Source organism: Rattus norvegicus, chromosome 4 (assembly GCF_036323735.1).
Source record: "Rattus norvegicus strain BN/NHsdMcwi chromosome 4, GRCr8, whole genome shotgun sequence".
NCBI lineage: Eukaryota > Metazoa > Chordata > Mammalia > Rodentia > Muridae > Rattus > Rattus norvegicus.
In genome coordinates, this window is record NC_086022.1 from 70242872 (window position 1) to 70260006 (window position 17135).

The window sequence follows — 17135 nt, forward strand, 5'->3', positions numbered from 1 at the left end:
TGTGTGTGTGTGTGTGTGTGTGTGTGTTAAGCCTGTCATTTATGGTACTTACCAATTGCTTATTTGTTTTAGAAGTGGTTTCTCTATAGAAAGGGTGAAGTAATGAATTCTCAGGCTCTACCTTGTGTGTGAGGCCAGGGCATACATTTGGAAAGCCCTTTTCTGCTTCAGACTTGTCCTGTGGTGTTTCACCACTGGTTACTTTAGAGCCTGTGTCAGGAGTCTGTCTGTCACGGTTGTAAACACTGATGTTCTCACCTACCTCTGTAGCTTGGGAGTCAGTTCCGACTCTGCTTGGTGTACCCGCACCCTTACTGGTGTTGGCATGGACGAGCCACTCAGTAAGTGCTGACAGGAAGTGATCCCGAATCGAAGGGACTGCTGAGCACTGGTTAGCCTCTCGTCCAGACTGTTTTAGAATTAATCCAGCTTTGTATCACACTTCTTGGCAGTTTTGCTGTCATGTCTTTGAAACCGTAACAGCACTAAGGGCCTGAATGAAGCTTAACTACAGATGATATAGTTCCTCTCCTGGTACTCAAGTCCTTTCTGTACTACTTTCCATTTCAGAGTTTATTCCATACTCTTAAGGGCGGAAATGAAGATCTTTTTGTGGTGCTGGGAATCAAACCTATGGTCATGCTAGGCAGGCCCTCCCATTGAGCTATACCCATTTCAAGGGTCTTTAAATACCTTTGATTTTGCTTCCCTAGAGAGTTTGGGTATATTTATTTAATTTTATTGTGAATTTATTAGTAATTTACCAATAAAGAGTATATAAACTCAGTTTTTTATATCTTTTTTTTTTGTTCTAACTGTTGTACCAGCCATCTATAGTCATCTTACAGCTTTCGAGAAGTCTGTTGCTTTGTTTAGTGTTTGAAATTCCTGTCTGTCTGTTCCATACTCTCCCAGCCCCTGCTCCCCAGCCCAGCCTATGTATTTGTTCTTTGCCTTGAGAATTTAGGTTATGTTGCACTCTAAGAAGTTCAGAATCCATGCTCGGTGCTATGGACTCTTGCTTTCTAATGTGTCCTGCATACATGAACAGCCTTTATACTGACAGTGAAGTTTGTTTGAAGGAAGGAGTAGTTCCTTAGCTTTACCCCATCCTTTCCCCGGAACAGAGAAGTTGCTGTCCTCCCTATCTGCCTACTTTTTCTGCCACTCGGATCATTGGTCAACATACTAGACCTTTCTGTGGTTTTATGTTGAATCTGGTAGAACAGTGTTCTGTTTTGAGCAGCTCTCAGGTCTTTTTCTCAGCAAAGCAGCTTTTAAAATCCTAAACATTGTGAAAGGTTATATGTATTCCTGAGTGAAATTTAAACCAGGTGGAAGTGGAAAAATCTCATGAACAAGAACCAACCGGAAGCCAAACCAATCCAGAGTGTAGGCTGCAGAAGTAGAACAGTGCATCCTGCAGGATCGTCTCTAGGAGCTGAAGACTGCCTGCCCTCCCTGTCTCTGAAGGGCTGAGAGGTGGGGGCAGCAGCACTTGACTCAGGCTTGCTCTTCTGTCTTCCTTGGGACTTCAGCTGATTCCACGCCAGTCAGATTTGCTGGAGCCTAATCCTGTGCAGCCCCATCTGAGACACTTCGCTGCTGCCAAGCGTGACCTGGCACACAGACTGTAGAAACTTACAGCACTAAGAGACTGTCGGGATTTGTGATTCAAGGTTGCCGTCTTACAACTTCTATTTTTTATATGGTTATATTGGGACTTAAATTTGCAGAAAACTGCCCTGCAAGTTTGTTGTGGGTTTTTATTCCATATTAAGTGGAAAGATGACTACATAGAAAAGTAGGAGAAAACATGTCAAACAGTATGTGTGGTGGTATCCAATTTTTTAAAAATTATTTCTCAAAAGTAAGGAGGGTATATATGCTCCAAAAGGCTGAAGGAGAAGTGGCAAATGCTATGGTTGTCTATAGGGGTAATGTGTGTAGATCCTTACTTTATACTTCTCATGCGTGCTTTTAACAGCAGAGTATGTATCTTAAGATGGGGGAGCTCTTTGTTGAACCACAGAGCATTACTCCTGCTCCTCCTGTGGCCAGTGCTCCTTCATATACTGAGTGATGAGGAAAGCCTTCCGTACATGTACATACCCCAAGTCATGTGCCTTATGCACCTTATGCTTGTGTACTTTGTCTTCACTCACCGGTTAATAGCATGTGCATGTCACTGAAGGCTGCATTTTAAAGAGGGGCCAGTATGAGACCCAGTGTTTACTTCCAGTACAGTTCTGACTGGATGGTTAACTCATACAACCCCAAACACCAAACACATTGCTTCTGAGGCTGTTCAGGGAGATTGGTTATTGTTGCTCATCAGGTAATATAAGCTAAGCTTAATAGCTGAGTAAGAAAATCATTAAGAAATTTTCCCTTGTTCCTAAAGAGACCATTTAATTCTTAAAATTAGTTTCTCCTCTGCTCAGATTATCCCTTTGCACCTACTTAGCTCGGCCTCGCACATTGTGCCGTGTTCGTCATTCATTGGCATGGAAATACTGGCATGGAAATGAGAGCCGGATCATTTTTCTTACTTTCTTTCAGGATTTGCATTATATGCTGTGAAGACTAGTGGGGGTAACAGCAAGACAGATTATTAGCAAAGGAAGAGTGTTCTCAGGTTAGTAAGTTACAGGGAAACAACTGAGACAGTGACCACAATGGTGGTAAAGACTGAGCCTTCTTACTCCATTGGATGAGTCAGATACTGTGGTAAACACATTTTATTATTGTCTCATGTTTTCCAAGAAGACAGTGAAATATGAAATTCAGAAACAGAAAAGTTAAAGCAGTGTCCAAGCCATACAGTAGGACGTTGAACTCAGGTATGTGAACTTTTAGCTTTCTTCCATCGACATTCATACTCCAGTGGCCTGCTGCAGCCCAGCCACCCACTGTTGTATTGGAACGTCACGTAGAGCGTATGCGTCCTAGAATACTAGAAATAAATACTAGGTTTCAGTTAGGGAAGACTCACAAGTGAAGGGAATACTCGGCCTCTTGTTCTCTCTTGGTGATCCTGTAGGAAAACAAGCCACAGTCCCTCTACTGGCGTGTCCTGACAATCCAGCTTTGCTCGCGTCAGGCAAGTGTCTCCTTACAGGTCAGAGTAATTTCAGTGTGTCCGCTGTTTTCTCTGTTGACCTACCAAGAACTGAAATTGTCAGGACTGCTCGGGAATTCTTGAGGTTCACTGCCTGGCACCAGTGGAATTGAGGTTTGTTCTCATATCTCAGTTTTCCTCTTTGTCCCCTCAGCTCCATATAGTATAATAGTCGGTAACTTCTGTGGTTATTGAAGCATGATTTTTTTTTTTTGATTTTTAAAAAAATTTCAATTATTTGCTTGCTGCCATGTTTTAGACTACAGGGTCTTATTTTGCTATAAGAATCCATATCAACTTTCTCTGCCTTGTGTATTGTTTTAAAAGGAAAAACACAAGGGCGGTCTGTAGTGATAATTGTCAAAGGTAAGGCTCTGCAATAAAACCACTCAGATTCGCTTACCAGCTGAGTGTAAGTTACTTAATTTTCTCTGCCCTCAGTGGTTCCTTTTTCTTGAGTAAAACAAGAATAGTTATACCTACCTCATAGGCTTACTTTGAAAAACTCTAAATATTACAATATTTGTGACTTACAATTATAACTGAAAACTGTACAGAACATCTTGGCTACTATTGTAGCCATTTTAAATAAGGCTTGTTATTCAACTACTTAGGAAGTCTCATGTGGGACTTGTGGGTGTATTAACGGTAGGGTGGTTTATTGTTTGACTTTATTGTTACTAACCTCAGTGAATAACTGACACTTATTCCACATTGGTGGTATGGTATGGTTGATTTAATCTTTCTTGTCTACCTACAATTGGGATTTTACACTTCAGGTAGTGGGGCACCTGCTGTATACAATGTAGCAAACATACCTAGGCCCTTTAACAATGTAGCAATACATACCTAGGCCCTTTAACAAAACCCATGTGTTAAAGGAACTCACTGTGAGGGCCAACAAGGAAGGAAAGCAGAAGATGGTGTACTTAACTGTGGTTTGATTGAGAGTAGTTCAAGAGAGGTAGCACATAAGCCATTGTTACCAGAGGAAATAGCAAGTACAGATGCTTTTGAACAGTAGAAGACAAGAAAGTAGGTCTGGGCTAGACTTTAGAGGACTTTGGAAACTCGGAGAACTTCAGCCACGTGGATCTTCTAAAGGCTTGAAAACAAGTATGTTAAAGATGTTCTTTAGAGAGAGCACGACAAAAGTGGAGTGATGGGTAAGAACTGGGACAGCTTTAGGAGCAGTAAAGAAACACCAGCAGAGTACTTAGAAGTGTTGTTAGGATGCAGATAAGGAATGACTTGAGAGGCATTTGGAATTCAGGTGGACTCAGCACATACTGGACTCTAGTTTTCAGTCAGATCCTGTGTTTGCTGTAGCTTACAACTATCCAAGGAAAGGGGTGGGGATAGCTCAGGGGGTAAAGTGCTTGCTGTTCAGATGGCCAGAACCAATTAAAAAAAAACCCAGTACACTTGTACATGCATGTAATTTCAGTCTTAGGCATAGACAGGAGGATTTTGGGGCCTTGCTAGCCAATTGATTAACTCTAGGTTCAGTGAGAGACTTTATTTCAAAAATTAAGGTAGAGAACAATAGAGAAACTAATGTGGACCTTGGGCTCTCCTTGAGTATACATGGGTATATGTGTACTAGCATGGGTACGTCACACATAAACACACGTGAAAAAGTCAAGAAAAACATACAGCTTCTTCCTGACATTTACTCCTGGCACAGTAAGTAGCTGTAAGAGAAAAAGCAGCCAGGTGTTTGGAGCTTCCTCCTGTCAGATGGGTAGTAGGCAGTGATGTTCCATTTCTGGCTGTGGGAGCAGACTTCAGAGGTGAGCGTCAGGTTGGGGATTTAGCTCAGTGGTAAAGCGCTTGCCTAGCACGCGCAAGGCCCTGGGTTTGGTCCCCAGCTCCGGAAAAAAAAAAAAAAAAAGTAAATATTAAAAAAAAAAAAAAAAAAAAAAGAGTCAGAGGTGAGCGTCTATGGGAAGTCTATAGTTAGCCAAGCTAAGAACGTAGACATTAACCCTGGGAAGACGGGTTCTTTTCTGGGTCCACATGGCTCTGAGAATTCAAAGCTACTTAGAATGTAAAGCATAAACATGATTAATATACTACCTATTATCCATTATTTATATATTCACAGAACTTGTATTTGTTTGAAATAACAGGTACAACTCATACCGCAGTCCTGTTCTTTGTGGTTATGGATTGACAAAAGGTTATGTGCAGAAGTCATTTGGTGAAGCTTGTAGGAGAGTTCTTAGATGAGCTGTTTGGAAACATGCCCTTGTATTTCTCTGGACTCATCCCTTGACCTTTTCTCTTTTCTGTGATGGAAACATGTTGGCTGAACCTCTAGGTGCCATCCAGAACACGGAGTAGTCTTCAGGGTGGAGGATGGAAGACGCTGAGCCTGTGATGACGTAGAGCCGCCAGAGCACACCCAGACAGGCCACCGCTGATTCTTTGGGAGATCAAACAAACCTCTTGTGTTTGTGTACAGTTAGATCTTTCTTACAGTTTCACACGTATCCACCTTATGTCCGTATATTGTCAAATCTCTGCTTTTTGGTTTTGGATATTCTTTGACTGTAAATTGTAGTAAGAAAGGCTTATCACTGATCCCACATTATTTTCGATTCAGACTATTATAAACATGTGGAAGTAGTTGGACCATGAAAAATACACAAAACCTTAGCAGTCAGATTAAACAAGCTTTTTTTTTCCCTCGATGGGGAGTATTTCTTAAGTACTAAAATTTCCTTAGGATCCCTAGTGAGGAACCTTAGCTCTCCTAAGGAAGTAGGTAGGCTGAGAATTGTCTTTATATTTCTCTTAGAGATGGCAGATTAGAAAACTGAGTTGGGAGGCTTTTCTAAGTATAAATAAGTTTTTGTTTTTGTTTTTTGTTTTTGTTTTTTTTAAGGTAGGTAGGGCTATTAACCTGCTCAGGCAACCAGAACAAAATACAGATTGGTAGTTTGGAGAGCAGACATTTTCTTTTACTTCAGAAGCTGGAAGGCTGAATCCCTATGATCTATTCTGCAAAAGAATCTTCATGGCTGCTGTCTTGCTCTACTCATTTGGCCTTTATCTTATATACTTGCAGTAGCAGAGCCCTATTGATCTCAACTAACCTTAGCCTCTTCCTTAAAAAGCTCATCATCACGTACTTTTCTGTGTGGTATGTTACATGGAGTCTAAGAACTATGGATTTAGAGGGCAGGGACATAATACAACCCATAGCATTGGCAGGAAGAAAACAACCCAGTTTAACATTTTAAAAATAGGAGCTAAAATGCAGGCAAACCACAGAACAAAGGTTTATATTTTTCTTTTTTACCATGGGAAGCAGCTTTTATTGGCCTGTTGTCTCCAGAAACCACAAAAGCTATGTGCTCTCAGTTATGCCCATGCTTCCAAGATAACCTCCAGGGCTCTACTTGGAGAAGGGATACAAATTGCCTGTTTCAAGGACCAAGTCTTCCCTGTACAGATTAACTTACAAACCTGAACAAAGGGTTTTTTATTGGTGTATCAATCTTGTTATTGTGGTTTATGAATGTTATATACCCAAAGCGAGTGTTAAACATTAAATTTTCCTTTCAAATAGAAAGATGAACACTGAACATATTAGCACTAAGACTAGCAAGTACTGTTATAAGAATGTTAAGATTATGAAGAGAAAGTAATTCACAATGTTCTGATTGCTTTGAAAGTAAATATGGATGAGTTTCAGGAAATTAAGCAATACTTGTGTCAAGTTCTAAATACCAAAAGTTGATTTTGAAAAGATGTCATTAAGAATATTAGAATACAAAAGTCTAATGAATGATCTCTGAAAAGCTTTATGAAACTTTATTGAAACATTAAAAACACCAGTTCATCATGTTTATTGGAAACATTGCCATCATTGTTATAGATGGAAAAATTTAAATAATTTTCTAGAAATCCTTTGAGGAGATGTAACAGACTGATTTTGAGATGCTTTGACAAGCAAATACAAGTGGGTTCTTGGAGAATGAACTAGGGGATGTGCTCTGCTGGTTAAGGCAGTGAGGGTGTGTGTTTACCATGAGAAAGTTTACTATTGATGTGGATACAAAGCAAAGTAGTGACCTATAATAGAGTCCAGAAATTGATTATGCTTATGTGGAGACAAATGGTATGTAGCAGTTTATTCAACCCATGATGCCAGAAAATTTTGTTACTCACTTGGTGATGGGGAGAAAAATTGAATATACTTTAAGCAAAAAATAATCTTTGGCTATTGACTTCTATTTGCAAAATTCAAAATTATATTTTCAGGAGTTGAGGTTATGGAATTTTTAATAAAGGAACTGATTTTAAGACCAGTGACATTGAACTTGATGCTCATAAACTTCTTCCAGTGTGTTCAAATTCTATCATTTCCTTGTTTCTGTCTGTCCTTGTAGAGAAACAAGACTTCTTACCTTTCTGGTAGTTCTACACTTCCTTTAGGTACCAGTCACCATTCTCTTCTGGTTGATTCCCAGCACTTTTCTGTAGTTATGTGATAAAATACCATGACAAAAGCATTGTAAGGACGAAAAGGTTTATTTGGGTATACAGTTCCAAAGGAAGCAGCAGGACAGCCCATTGTACATTGTGGGAAGCAAAGAACAGAAAATGGGGCCAGCATAAAATCTTAAAGCCCATCCCTAGTAACAGTAATGTACTTCCTTTTGCCAGGTTCTACCTCCTAAGGTTTCCATAATGTTCCCAAACAATGCCACCAGCTGGCGATTTTGTTTTCAAACACATGAAATGGAGGGGAATGCTTTGCATTCAAGCCACAATGACACTCCCTTTGAAATTGAGTCTCAGTCTTCCATATTCTTTGTGACCCAAATATCTTCCTTGTCCATGACACTGGGCATTATTTGCATCTCAACAAAGAGCTGCTGAATTTAAGATCATAGAAGTGACAGTCTATGCCTTCTGTGAACCAGAGCAGGTTCACAAAGCTGTTCTGTAAGACAGACTAAACCATGCAGAAGAGACGGGTACAGTAAAGTAACAAGAGGAGGTAGATCTCAGAAAAAAAAATTGAAATTAACAAGGAGATGAGATTCATGAACAGAACAAGGATCAGGGTGGCCTAAATTCTAATATGTTGGGATTCACTGAAGGGATATTTCTGGTTCTGACTGTCACCGAGTTTATTCTTGGAAATCTGGTGAACGGTTTCATTGTGTCAGTCAATGGCAGCCATTGGTTCAAGAGCAAGAAGATTTCTTTGTCTGACTTCATCATTACCAGCTTGGCCCTCTTCAGGATCTTTCTGCTGTGGATCATCTTTACTGATAGCCTCATAATAGTGTTCTCTTACCACACCCACGACTCAGGGATAAGGATGCAACTTATTGATGTTTTCTGGACATTTACAAACCACTTCAGTATTTGGCTTATCTCCTGTCTCAGTGTTTTCTACTGCCTGAAAATAGCCACTTTCTCCCACCCCTCATTCCTCTGGCTCAAATGGAGAGCTTCTAGAGTGGTTGTTGGGATGCTGTGGGGTGCACTGGTCTTATCCTGTGTCTGCACCATGTCTCTGATGAATGAATTTAAGATCTATTCTGCCCTCACTGGAAGCAGAGACACACAGAATATGACTGAATATATCAGATTGAAGAGACATGAATATAATCTGATGCATGTTCTTGGGAATCTGTGGAAGATCCCTTCCTTAATCGTTTCCCTGATTGCCTACTTTCTGCTCCTTCTCTCTCTGGGGAAGCACACACAGCAGATGCAGAAATACAGTGTTGGCTCCAGAGATCAGAGTGCGGAGGCCCACAGGAGAGCCATGAGGATCATCCTTTCCTTTCTCTTATTCTTCCTATTCTACTTTCTTTCCTTTGTAATTTTGTCATCCAGTCGTTTTCTACCAGAAACCAAGATTGCCAGGATAATTGGAGTAGTAATTACAATGTCATACCTTGTGGGTGATTCATTAATTCTTATTTTAGGTAACAACAAGCTGAAGCAGACATTTGTAGCCATACTCCCATGTGAGTGTGGTCATCCAAAGCCTGGATCTAAGAGGTTCTTTGCTTCATAAACAGCCAAGATTGTAGGATGGGGAACTCTTCAGCCTGGTTTAGATATGGAGTCTTTCTGACTTTCAGTGTATCAATCGATACCATCAATAGAAGAGATGCTGCTTGCTTTCCTCCTGATCCTACCTGGCTTGGTGGTGAAAAGCTTCTTAGCTCTCCATTGAATCATTTGGACAGGTGCAACAGTCTCTGGGAAATGCCAGTGTAAGAACACTCACTATATAGACACGGAACTGTATTTTAATAACCATTAGTTTAAACAGAACCAGTCTGTGTATTAGTTTTATCTGACATTTTATGATGGAAAAAGCATTTTTTTCCCTACAGATGTGGATTTGAATTTCAGTTGTTAACTTTCCATTTTTGTCTTTGGATGAATTTTTGTGATTTTTTTCCAAATAAGATATATTGATGTTTAATTAATATTATTTAAAGAGAAGAATAGACATCGATTTACTTATTGTCATTGAATACCTTTGTCAAGTCAATAAGAATATCTAGATTTCTAATATGACTAAATAATTACCCTGGATTTTACATCCAAGTACTTTGATGCCTAAAGGGAAATATTGTAACCACAAATGATCTAAGCACAGAACCAGATTTATAAAGGAAACATGAAAGATCAGGCGTTTTTATTAGGTGAACCCTAAACAGATTATGACACAAATCCTTTTCTCTGCTGTTCTCCCTTCATCATGACTCAAGAAAACATGTCTCAAAGGAAGGGATTGTTCTGCTAACTTACTGGGTTAGCTTGAGTGAAGCCATCTCATATGTGATGGGATATGAGTGGCAGTGGCATGGTCAGAGTGCAGTTGGAAAAACTGCAGGATACACAGACTGGTTCAGATAGGCCATGGAGGGTAGGGAGGTGGAAAGAGTGAGGCTTGAGGAGCCCCATGATATTCTGTGATTTCTTTTTTGTAAATTTTTGTCCTGCTGTTATTTTTTAATTACATTTTTAAAATTAATCATTCCATTCATTTATATCTCAAATGATATCCCACTTCCTGGTTACCCCTCCACCAGCCCCCCATCCCAATCCACCCTCCTCCCTACCCTTTGCCTGCATGAAAGTGCTCCCTCACCCACCCACACTCTACCACCCCACTGCTCCAGCATCCCCCTACATTGGGGTATTAAGCCTCCCCTGGACCAAGGGCTCTCCTCCCATTGCTGTCAGGCAAGGCCAGCCTCTGCTACATATGCATCTGGAACCTGGATCCCTCTAGGTACACTCCTTGGTTGGTGGTCTAGACTCTGGGAGAACTGGGTACTCAGGCCAGCCTGTGTTGTTCTTCTAAGGGGGTTGCAATCCCCCTCCTCTCCTCCGGTCCTTCTACCAGCTCCTTCACCAGGTTCCCTGAGCTCAGTCTGATGGTTGGCTCCAAGCATCCACATCTGCATTGGTCAGTTGCTGGCCAGACTTCCTCAGGACACGCCGAAATAGGTTCCTGTCGGCAAGCACCTCTTGATCACGGCAACAGTGTTGGGTTTGGTGTCTGCAGACAGGATCCTCAGGTGGGGCAGTCCCTGGTTGGCCCTTCCTTCAGTCTCTGTTCCAATTTTTTCCCTTCAGTCTCTGTTCCAATTTTTTCCCCTGTTCTTCTTTTAGATAGGAACATTTCTGGGTTAAAAACTTTGAGATGGGTGGGTGTCCCCATCCCTCGACCCGGGGCTGTGCCTATCTGCTGGAGGAGGTCTCTACAGGTTCTCTCTCCCCCTTCTTTGCATATTTAGTCTAAAGTCATTTCTGTTGGGCCCTCGGATCCTCTAGTTTCCCTGGTATCTGGGACCCTCTAGTGGCTATCCCCAGTTCCTCATCCCCCCTCCCCCTGCTACATATTTTTGTTCGACTTCTTGACCCTCTGTACCTCTCTCACATCTCCTCCAGATCCCGACTTCTTTCCCCCTCGCAGGTCCCCCTTCCCCTCCACCTCCCACAATCATCTTGTTATTCTGTGATTTCTATTAAGTAAAGCTGCCAAGAAACTGAAATAGTCTCAGGCTAGAACACTCTGATTTGGGTTTGAAGTTCTTTGAGCCTGCCATGACACCCACTAGTTTTTCTGCTCTTGGAGGAACAGATTCCCAATTCAATTAAGCTTGTTTGTAATTAGGCATTTCTAAGAAAATAATACCAGGAGTGAAGAAATAGTAATTTAATCCTTGAACGATTTGCATCTCAGTAAAAGCAGCTGCCTCTTAGAGCAGAAATGGAGTGTTTGCCACGCTGGAAAATAAAAAGGAGATCTCTTTCCAGGCTGCGTCCTGAGCCTGCTTACTTATTTCAGTTTGTTTTCATTGGCAGCTAACGGGGAAAGATGCTCTGGGAACTGTATGCATTTGTGTTTGCCGCCTCAGTTGTTTTTAATTTTGTAGGAATAGTTGCAAATTTATTTATTATAGTGATAATTTCTAAGACTTGGGTCAAAAGTCACAAAATCTCCTCTTCAGATAAGATCCTGTTCAGCTTGGCCATCACTAGATTCCTGACCCTGGGGTTGTTTCTACTGAACACTGTCTACATTGCTACAAACACTGGAAGGTCAGTCTACTTTTCCACGTTTTTTCTCTTGTGTTGGAAGTTTCTGGACTCCAACAGTCTCTGGCTAGTGACCTTTCTGAACTGCTTGTATTGCGTGAAGATCACTCATTTCCAACATCCAGTGTTTCTTCTGTTGAAACGGACTGTCTCTATGAAGACCACCAGCCTGCTGCTGGCCTGCCTTCTGATTTCTGCCTTCACCACTCTCCTATATTTTGTGCTCACACAGATATCACGTTTTCCTGAACACATAATTGGGAGAAATGACACATTATTTGACGTCAGTGATGGCATCTTGACGTTAGCGGCTTCTTTGATCCTGAGCTCACTTTTACAGTTTCTGCTCAATGTGACCTTTGCTTCTTTGCTAATACATTCCCTGAGAAGACATGTACAGAAGATGCAGAGAAACAGGAGCAGCTTTTGGAATCCCCAGACGGAGGCTCACGTGGGCGCCATGAGGCTGATGATCTGTTTCCTCGTGCTCTATATTCCATATTCAATCGCTGCCTTGCTCTATTTCCCTTCCTATATGAGGAAGAATCTGAGAGCCCAGGCTGCTTGCATGATCATTACTGCTGCTTACCCTCCAGGACATTCTATCCTCCTTATTATCACACATCACAAACTGAAAGCTAAAGCAAAGAAGATTTGCTGTTTCTACAAATTGCGGGATTTCGTTAGTAACTGAGAGCATCAGTTCATGGTTCGGCTGCATTAGAAACTTCCCAGTGATCTAAGGGCTTAATTTTGTGACCCTTTATCTGGCATCCTGACTCTGGGGTTGAGTGCTTATGTTTTGGTCAACACTGCACTTCTTGGCTAATATTTTAGAGTAAAGCACATTCCATAAGAAATTGTTTGAGGTGTTTGTGTATTTTTCATGGTTATCATATTCCTAGACAATGGAAATCACCATACTGTTTCACTAGCAGCTGAAGTGTAGGGAGCTACATTGTGGTGTACTTGGTTAGCACGGATTAGAGAATTGGCTCTGAACTGAACAAGATATCACCAGTAGCTGAATTGCCACTGAGAGGAGATTAGCTTAAGTGTGGCAAGATAGCACAGGAAGAAAAGAGGAGGGTTTCAGAGAAAAATAAAGGGCAAGTGTGTATTTTAGGCATGCCAGATAAAGGATCCTGATTTGCAAGCATCCACCAAGCAACCCTAGAGATGAATTTTCGCTTGATCTAGAGAGGGTCAGAGTTGATAGGTCATGGGTAAGGACTGATAGTAAACAATCCAAATAAAATGGTAGAAACTCAAAGAATCTATCCTAATATCTAGAGAGGTAACCCTAGGACAAAAGCAAGTTCTATTCAAATATTGAGAGTAACACTGTGTGAGTGAAGATTTACAGAGCAGGGCAGCCGCTCCCTGTGAAACAGAGTTCAGGGGAAAGGCCAAGAAGCATTGAACTGGTGGGGAGTGCTGGACTTGTGGGCTTATTTCTCTGGTTTCTACATTCCACAGCTGTCTAGAAGAATGCTGTTTTGGACAATCTGATGATGTGTGTTGAAAGTGGGAATTGGGCAATGATTATTTACAATTATATAGTTAAAATAAATTGCTTATGTAATATTTATACATCTCAAAATGAATAAACCTTCACAATGTCCAGATCACCTGATGTTTTCTGTTCTACCATCTTTCCTGTGATAGTTAGAAAATATTAATGGCATAACGCCTAGAGGTATTTCTCATGTTAGAATGTTAATATTAGCAGATAAGGGGAATGCTGAAAGTACTAAGTGAAATCTAAGCACTAAGTGACATAAGAACTGTGAGTGAGGGGCGAGCCCTTCATTAGTCACTCAGGTTCATTTTCTCTTCTTTTTTGGGATAATCAAATTGTTAGCTGTCCAGAATTTGTATGTTGGGGCTATATGGCCAATGCAGTATAAACGGAGATAACTTCTAGGGATGTCTGAATTAGTCATTCTCTTCCTTTCCAGTTCCTTTTTCTTCCTCTTTCCTTTGGCCCCTGGGTTAGAATATTCAGCTATTCTGAACCATGCGTTTGAGGAGAACACTTGGGCATGGTGGAGTTAGTATCTATCCTTGATTCGGTGGTATGGCTCATGACATGGGAGGGTTGCCACACCACCTCTGAACTAAGTTTGTGCCTAAATTCCAGGATGTGTAATAAGAAACAAACATCTCTATAGTTTGCTTTTATTAAAACATGAGTTGTTTTATTCTGTTACTTTGATGAAGTAACTTATGCTTTATCAATAACATGTCTTTATGTATTGATGATAGAATACTATATAATTAATTATAGTATTATAATCAAAACATATGATATCTGTTAAGTAAAATAAAACCAAAAGCACATATATGCTTCATACCAATTCTTATAAAAAGTTTGTACATCTGATGAAAAGCCTAAAAGGAAATATATAGACAGACCTAAACATACGTACAGCAATTATTTTTATGTTGGAAGTTGACTCTTTTTTTAAAAAAAATGCTAGGCATTGAACACAAAACATTGGTTATCCTGGCTAAATCACTGAACTACATCCCTAGATCATGTTGGAAGCTTTGAGTAATACTTTTGTATATTACTAACTTCCTATGATGAACATATACTTTCAAATATATGCAATACATACGGTATATATACACTTAAGTATATCAATGATCCATCTTTTTAAACAACAGACAATTCTTATGTGACTATCTAGTTTCTCCTCACTCAGGAAGAAAATTGACTAGTATTTCTCTTGTTTTGTCTGATTATTATTTTTAATAGACAAACCCTTAAGTGTTTAATTTCTTACAATTTATAGTGCAAAAATACTTCTAGATTAAGTAGGCTTGATTGAGGTTACTATACAAATAGCTTCTAGAAAACATAGGAAGCTCCAGACAGCACTGACTTTATTTTTGATAAATATTTTATTAGTTGAAAATTTCATACAGTATATTTTGATCATGCTCACTTTCAATTCCCTTGACTCCTCCTAGATCCACCCTTATCCTCCTCACCAAAAACTTTCTTTTAAAAATTTAATTACCTGTCATATCCAATTTGTGGTGTCCATATACTTCTGGGTATGGACCATTTTTTGGAATGAAGTAGAACTACCAGGTGCTACACCATTAAAGAAAGCCAAATTCCCCATCTCCAGAAGCCACTAACTGTCCATTCCTCCTTAGGTGCAGAATCATGATTCCCTTCCAACTCTGTGCTAGAAAGTTGATTGGCTTGATCTTTTGTAGGTCTTGTGCAGATGACAACAGTTGTTAAGAATCCATGAGTGCGGTGGTCTTGTCATACCTGTTTTACTATGATCTCCATCATCTGTGCTCATATAATCTTTCTAGCCATTTTGTTGAGATGTGAGATAGATGTCCTATTTGTGGTACTCTCTGAACTTTGGCAGGTTATGAGTGTCTGTGTTAATCACTACCTACTTCACAAAGAAACTTCTCTGATGTGGACCAAAAGCTACTCTGTTCTACATGTAGAAGGAGAGACTTAGAAGGCAGTTTGATGCAATGTCTACTTAGCAAAATAATTGCTGTAGGTTTATGGGGTCCCTGCTTCAACCATGGGTTCTTGGCCAGGTTTACAGTATTAGACATATGTTTCCTAGAGAGAACTGGGCCTCAAATCCTATTATAAAGTGGTTGATTACCCCATAATATTTATACCATTATTGCAACTATGGGTACATCTTGCCTCATTGGTCATTATTAAATTTTCCAGGGTTCTCAGCTAAATAAGACTGTTTAAGACCCCCCCATACTCCCAGCAGATATCATAGTACTGATTCCAGCAGATTCCAGTACTATGAGAGTTATCTATCAGGGAGGAATATTCCTAGCCAATATAAAGTTGATTTCTCCATGTTCTGTGACTACTATGTGTAGTGTCACGAGCATTTAGAGTCTTGCCATCAAGTTCTGGTGGGCAGTCAAGAGCAATGACAGTGGTTTGTATGTACTGTTGTAGGGGTGGGGTGTTGGGAATACCTCTGTCCAATAAGGAGAGGTATCACACATTGGGCCTTTTATTTGCCAACTTATGTTTCTGGAATGAGCTGATCCCCACATATTAAGTTGGTTTGATAAAGTTCTGCTGATTGGTTTCTTAGGTAGATGTTGTCTTCATTTCCTTGCAACCTGCATTAGATGTGCTGTTTTCTTTACTGACTGTTTTGCTGCTTGGAAAAGTCACAAGAATTTGTTTCAGCACTTGCCCAAAATCCTTAGTGTAGACTTTTTTTGGTCATTGCTACAGGCTTGGAATTTTTTTAGTTTCAACATATCTGCTTAGTACCTGCCATTAAGGAATTGTCAACTGGATTTGGAGAGATGTCTTAGCAGCTAAGAGTACTTTCTGCTTTTGCAGATGACCCAAGTTTGGTTTCCAGCACAAATGTCATGTGGCTCACAACCACCTGTAACCCCAGGGCCACAGGACTCAACTGTTGCTTTTGGTTTCCACAGGTACTACACCCAAACCCGCACTCAAACACCTACATGTACACATATCTGCGTAGAAATGAAACTATTAGCCAGAAGTTTAAAAAAAGTTTTGGTTTGTCTTCTAAAAGGCATGCTAAGAGAAAGGCATGATAAAAAGAAACTAGAGTCTTGTCTTAGTTTCTTTTCATGTTGCTGTGATAAAGTACTCTGACAAAAGCAAGTTAAAGGAAAGGCATTTCTTTTAGCCTGAAGTTAAAGGTACAGTCCATCATGGTGGGGAACTCAAGCAAGGGGGAGCTTGAAGCAAGTGGGGCAATCACTCCACAGGAAAAACCCAAATGAAAACAAGCAAGCAGACAAACCAGAGCGATGACTGTCTGCTTATTGTTCTTAATCTAACCCATTTCTCCAAGTGGAATCAAAGTATCATAGTCCAGGAGCCCTGTCCAGGCCCGCAGTAAGCAGATCTACACACCTTAATTAGTGCGATCAAGACGATTGACCCCAGGCAGACTCACAGTTTAACCTCCCAGGAGATTCTACATTATGTCAAATTGAAATTCACACTCTCACAGCATTCTATAATTACTTAATATCCTCTATCTCCTTCTGTCATCCTCCTATTATAGGAAAACAAGTTTCTTTATGTCACTTAATTTTGGGTGTCCTTATTAATGAATCATTTTGAAGTATTTTTTCTCCCCTTTTTAGTTGACTGAATTGCTTATTTACATCCTAATCACAGCCTTCCCTCCCTTTTCTCCTCTAATCTTATCGCCCCATCCTATCTACGTACCCTCCCCGCTTCTCCTCAGAAAAGGAGAGGTCTCCCATGGATATCAAGCAGCCTTGGAATATCAAGTTACAGTAAGGTTAGGTCCATCTTCATCTACTGAGGCTAGACAAAGCAGTCCAGTTGGGGAAAGGGATCTAAAGACAGGCAATGTAGTCAGAGATGTCCCCTGATCCCACT

The 17135-nt window shown here is 40.4% G+C and overlaps 2 protein-coding genes across 3 annotated transcripts; both read left to right on the forward strand.

Moving 5' to 3' along the window:
* Positions 1-92: 92 nt before the first annotated feature.
* Positions 93-13344, forward strand: Tas2r137 (taste receptor, type 2, member 137). 2 transcript variants are annotated; one of them, XM_006236362.5, is made up of 2 exons: positions 93-3235; positions 5445-13344. In XM_006236362.5, the coding sequence occupies exon 2, from the start codon at positions 8220-8222 to the stop codon at positions 9168-9170; it is 951 nt and encodes a 316-aa protein (XP_006236424.1). In that variant the 5' UTR covers positions 93-3235; positions 5445-8219; the 3' UTR covers positions 9171-13344. The 2 variants fall into 2 exon arrangements, with proteins under 2 accessions (XP_006236424.1, NP_001020320.1); NM_001025149.1 differs by lacking the exon at positions 93-3235 and having other exon boundaries at positions 8220-9170.
* Tas2r108 (taste receptor, type 2, member 108) lies at positions 11496-12410 on the forward strand. Its single transcript, NM_001024686.1, has one exon. The coding sequence runs from the start codon at positions 11496-11498 to the stop codon at positions 12408-12410; it is 915 nt and encodes a 304-aa protein (NP_001019857.1).
* Positions 13345-17135: the final 3791 nt, after the last annotated feature.

Bases quoted from the DNA above. Each gene is read 5' to 3' on its own strand.
- Tas2r108 (NM_001024686.1), top strand. From the start codon at position 11,496: ATGCTCTGGGAACTGTATGCATTTGTGTTTGCCGCCTCAGTTGTTTTT.
- Tas2r137 (XM_006236362.5), top strand. From the start codon at position 8,220: ATGTTGGGATTCACTGAAGGGATATTTCTGGTTCTGACTGTCACCGAG.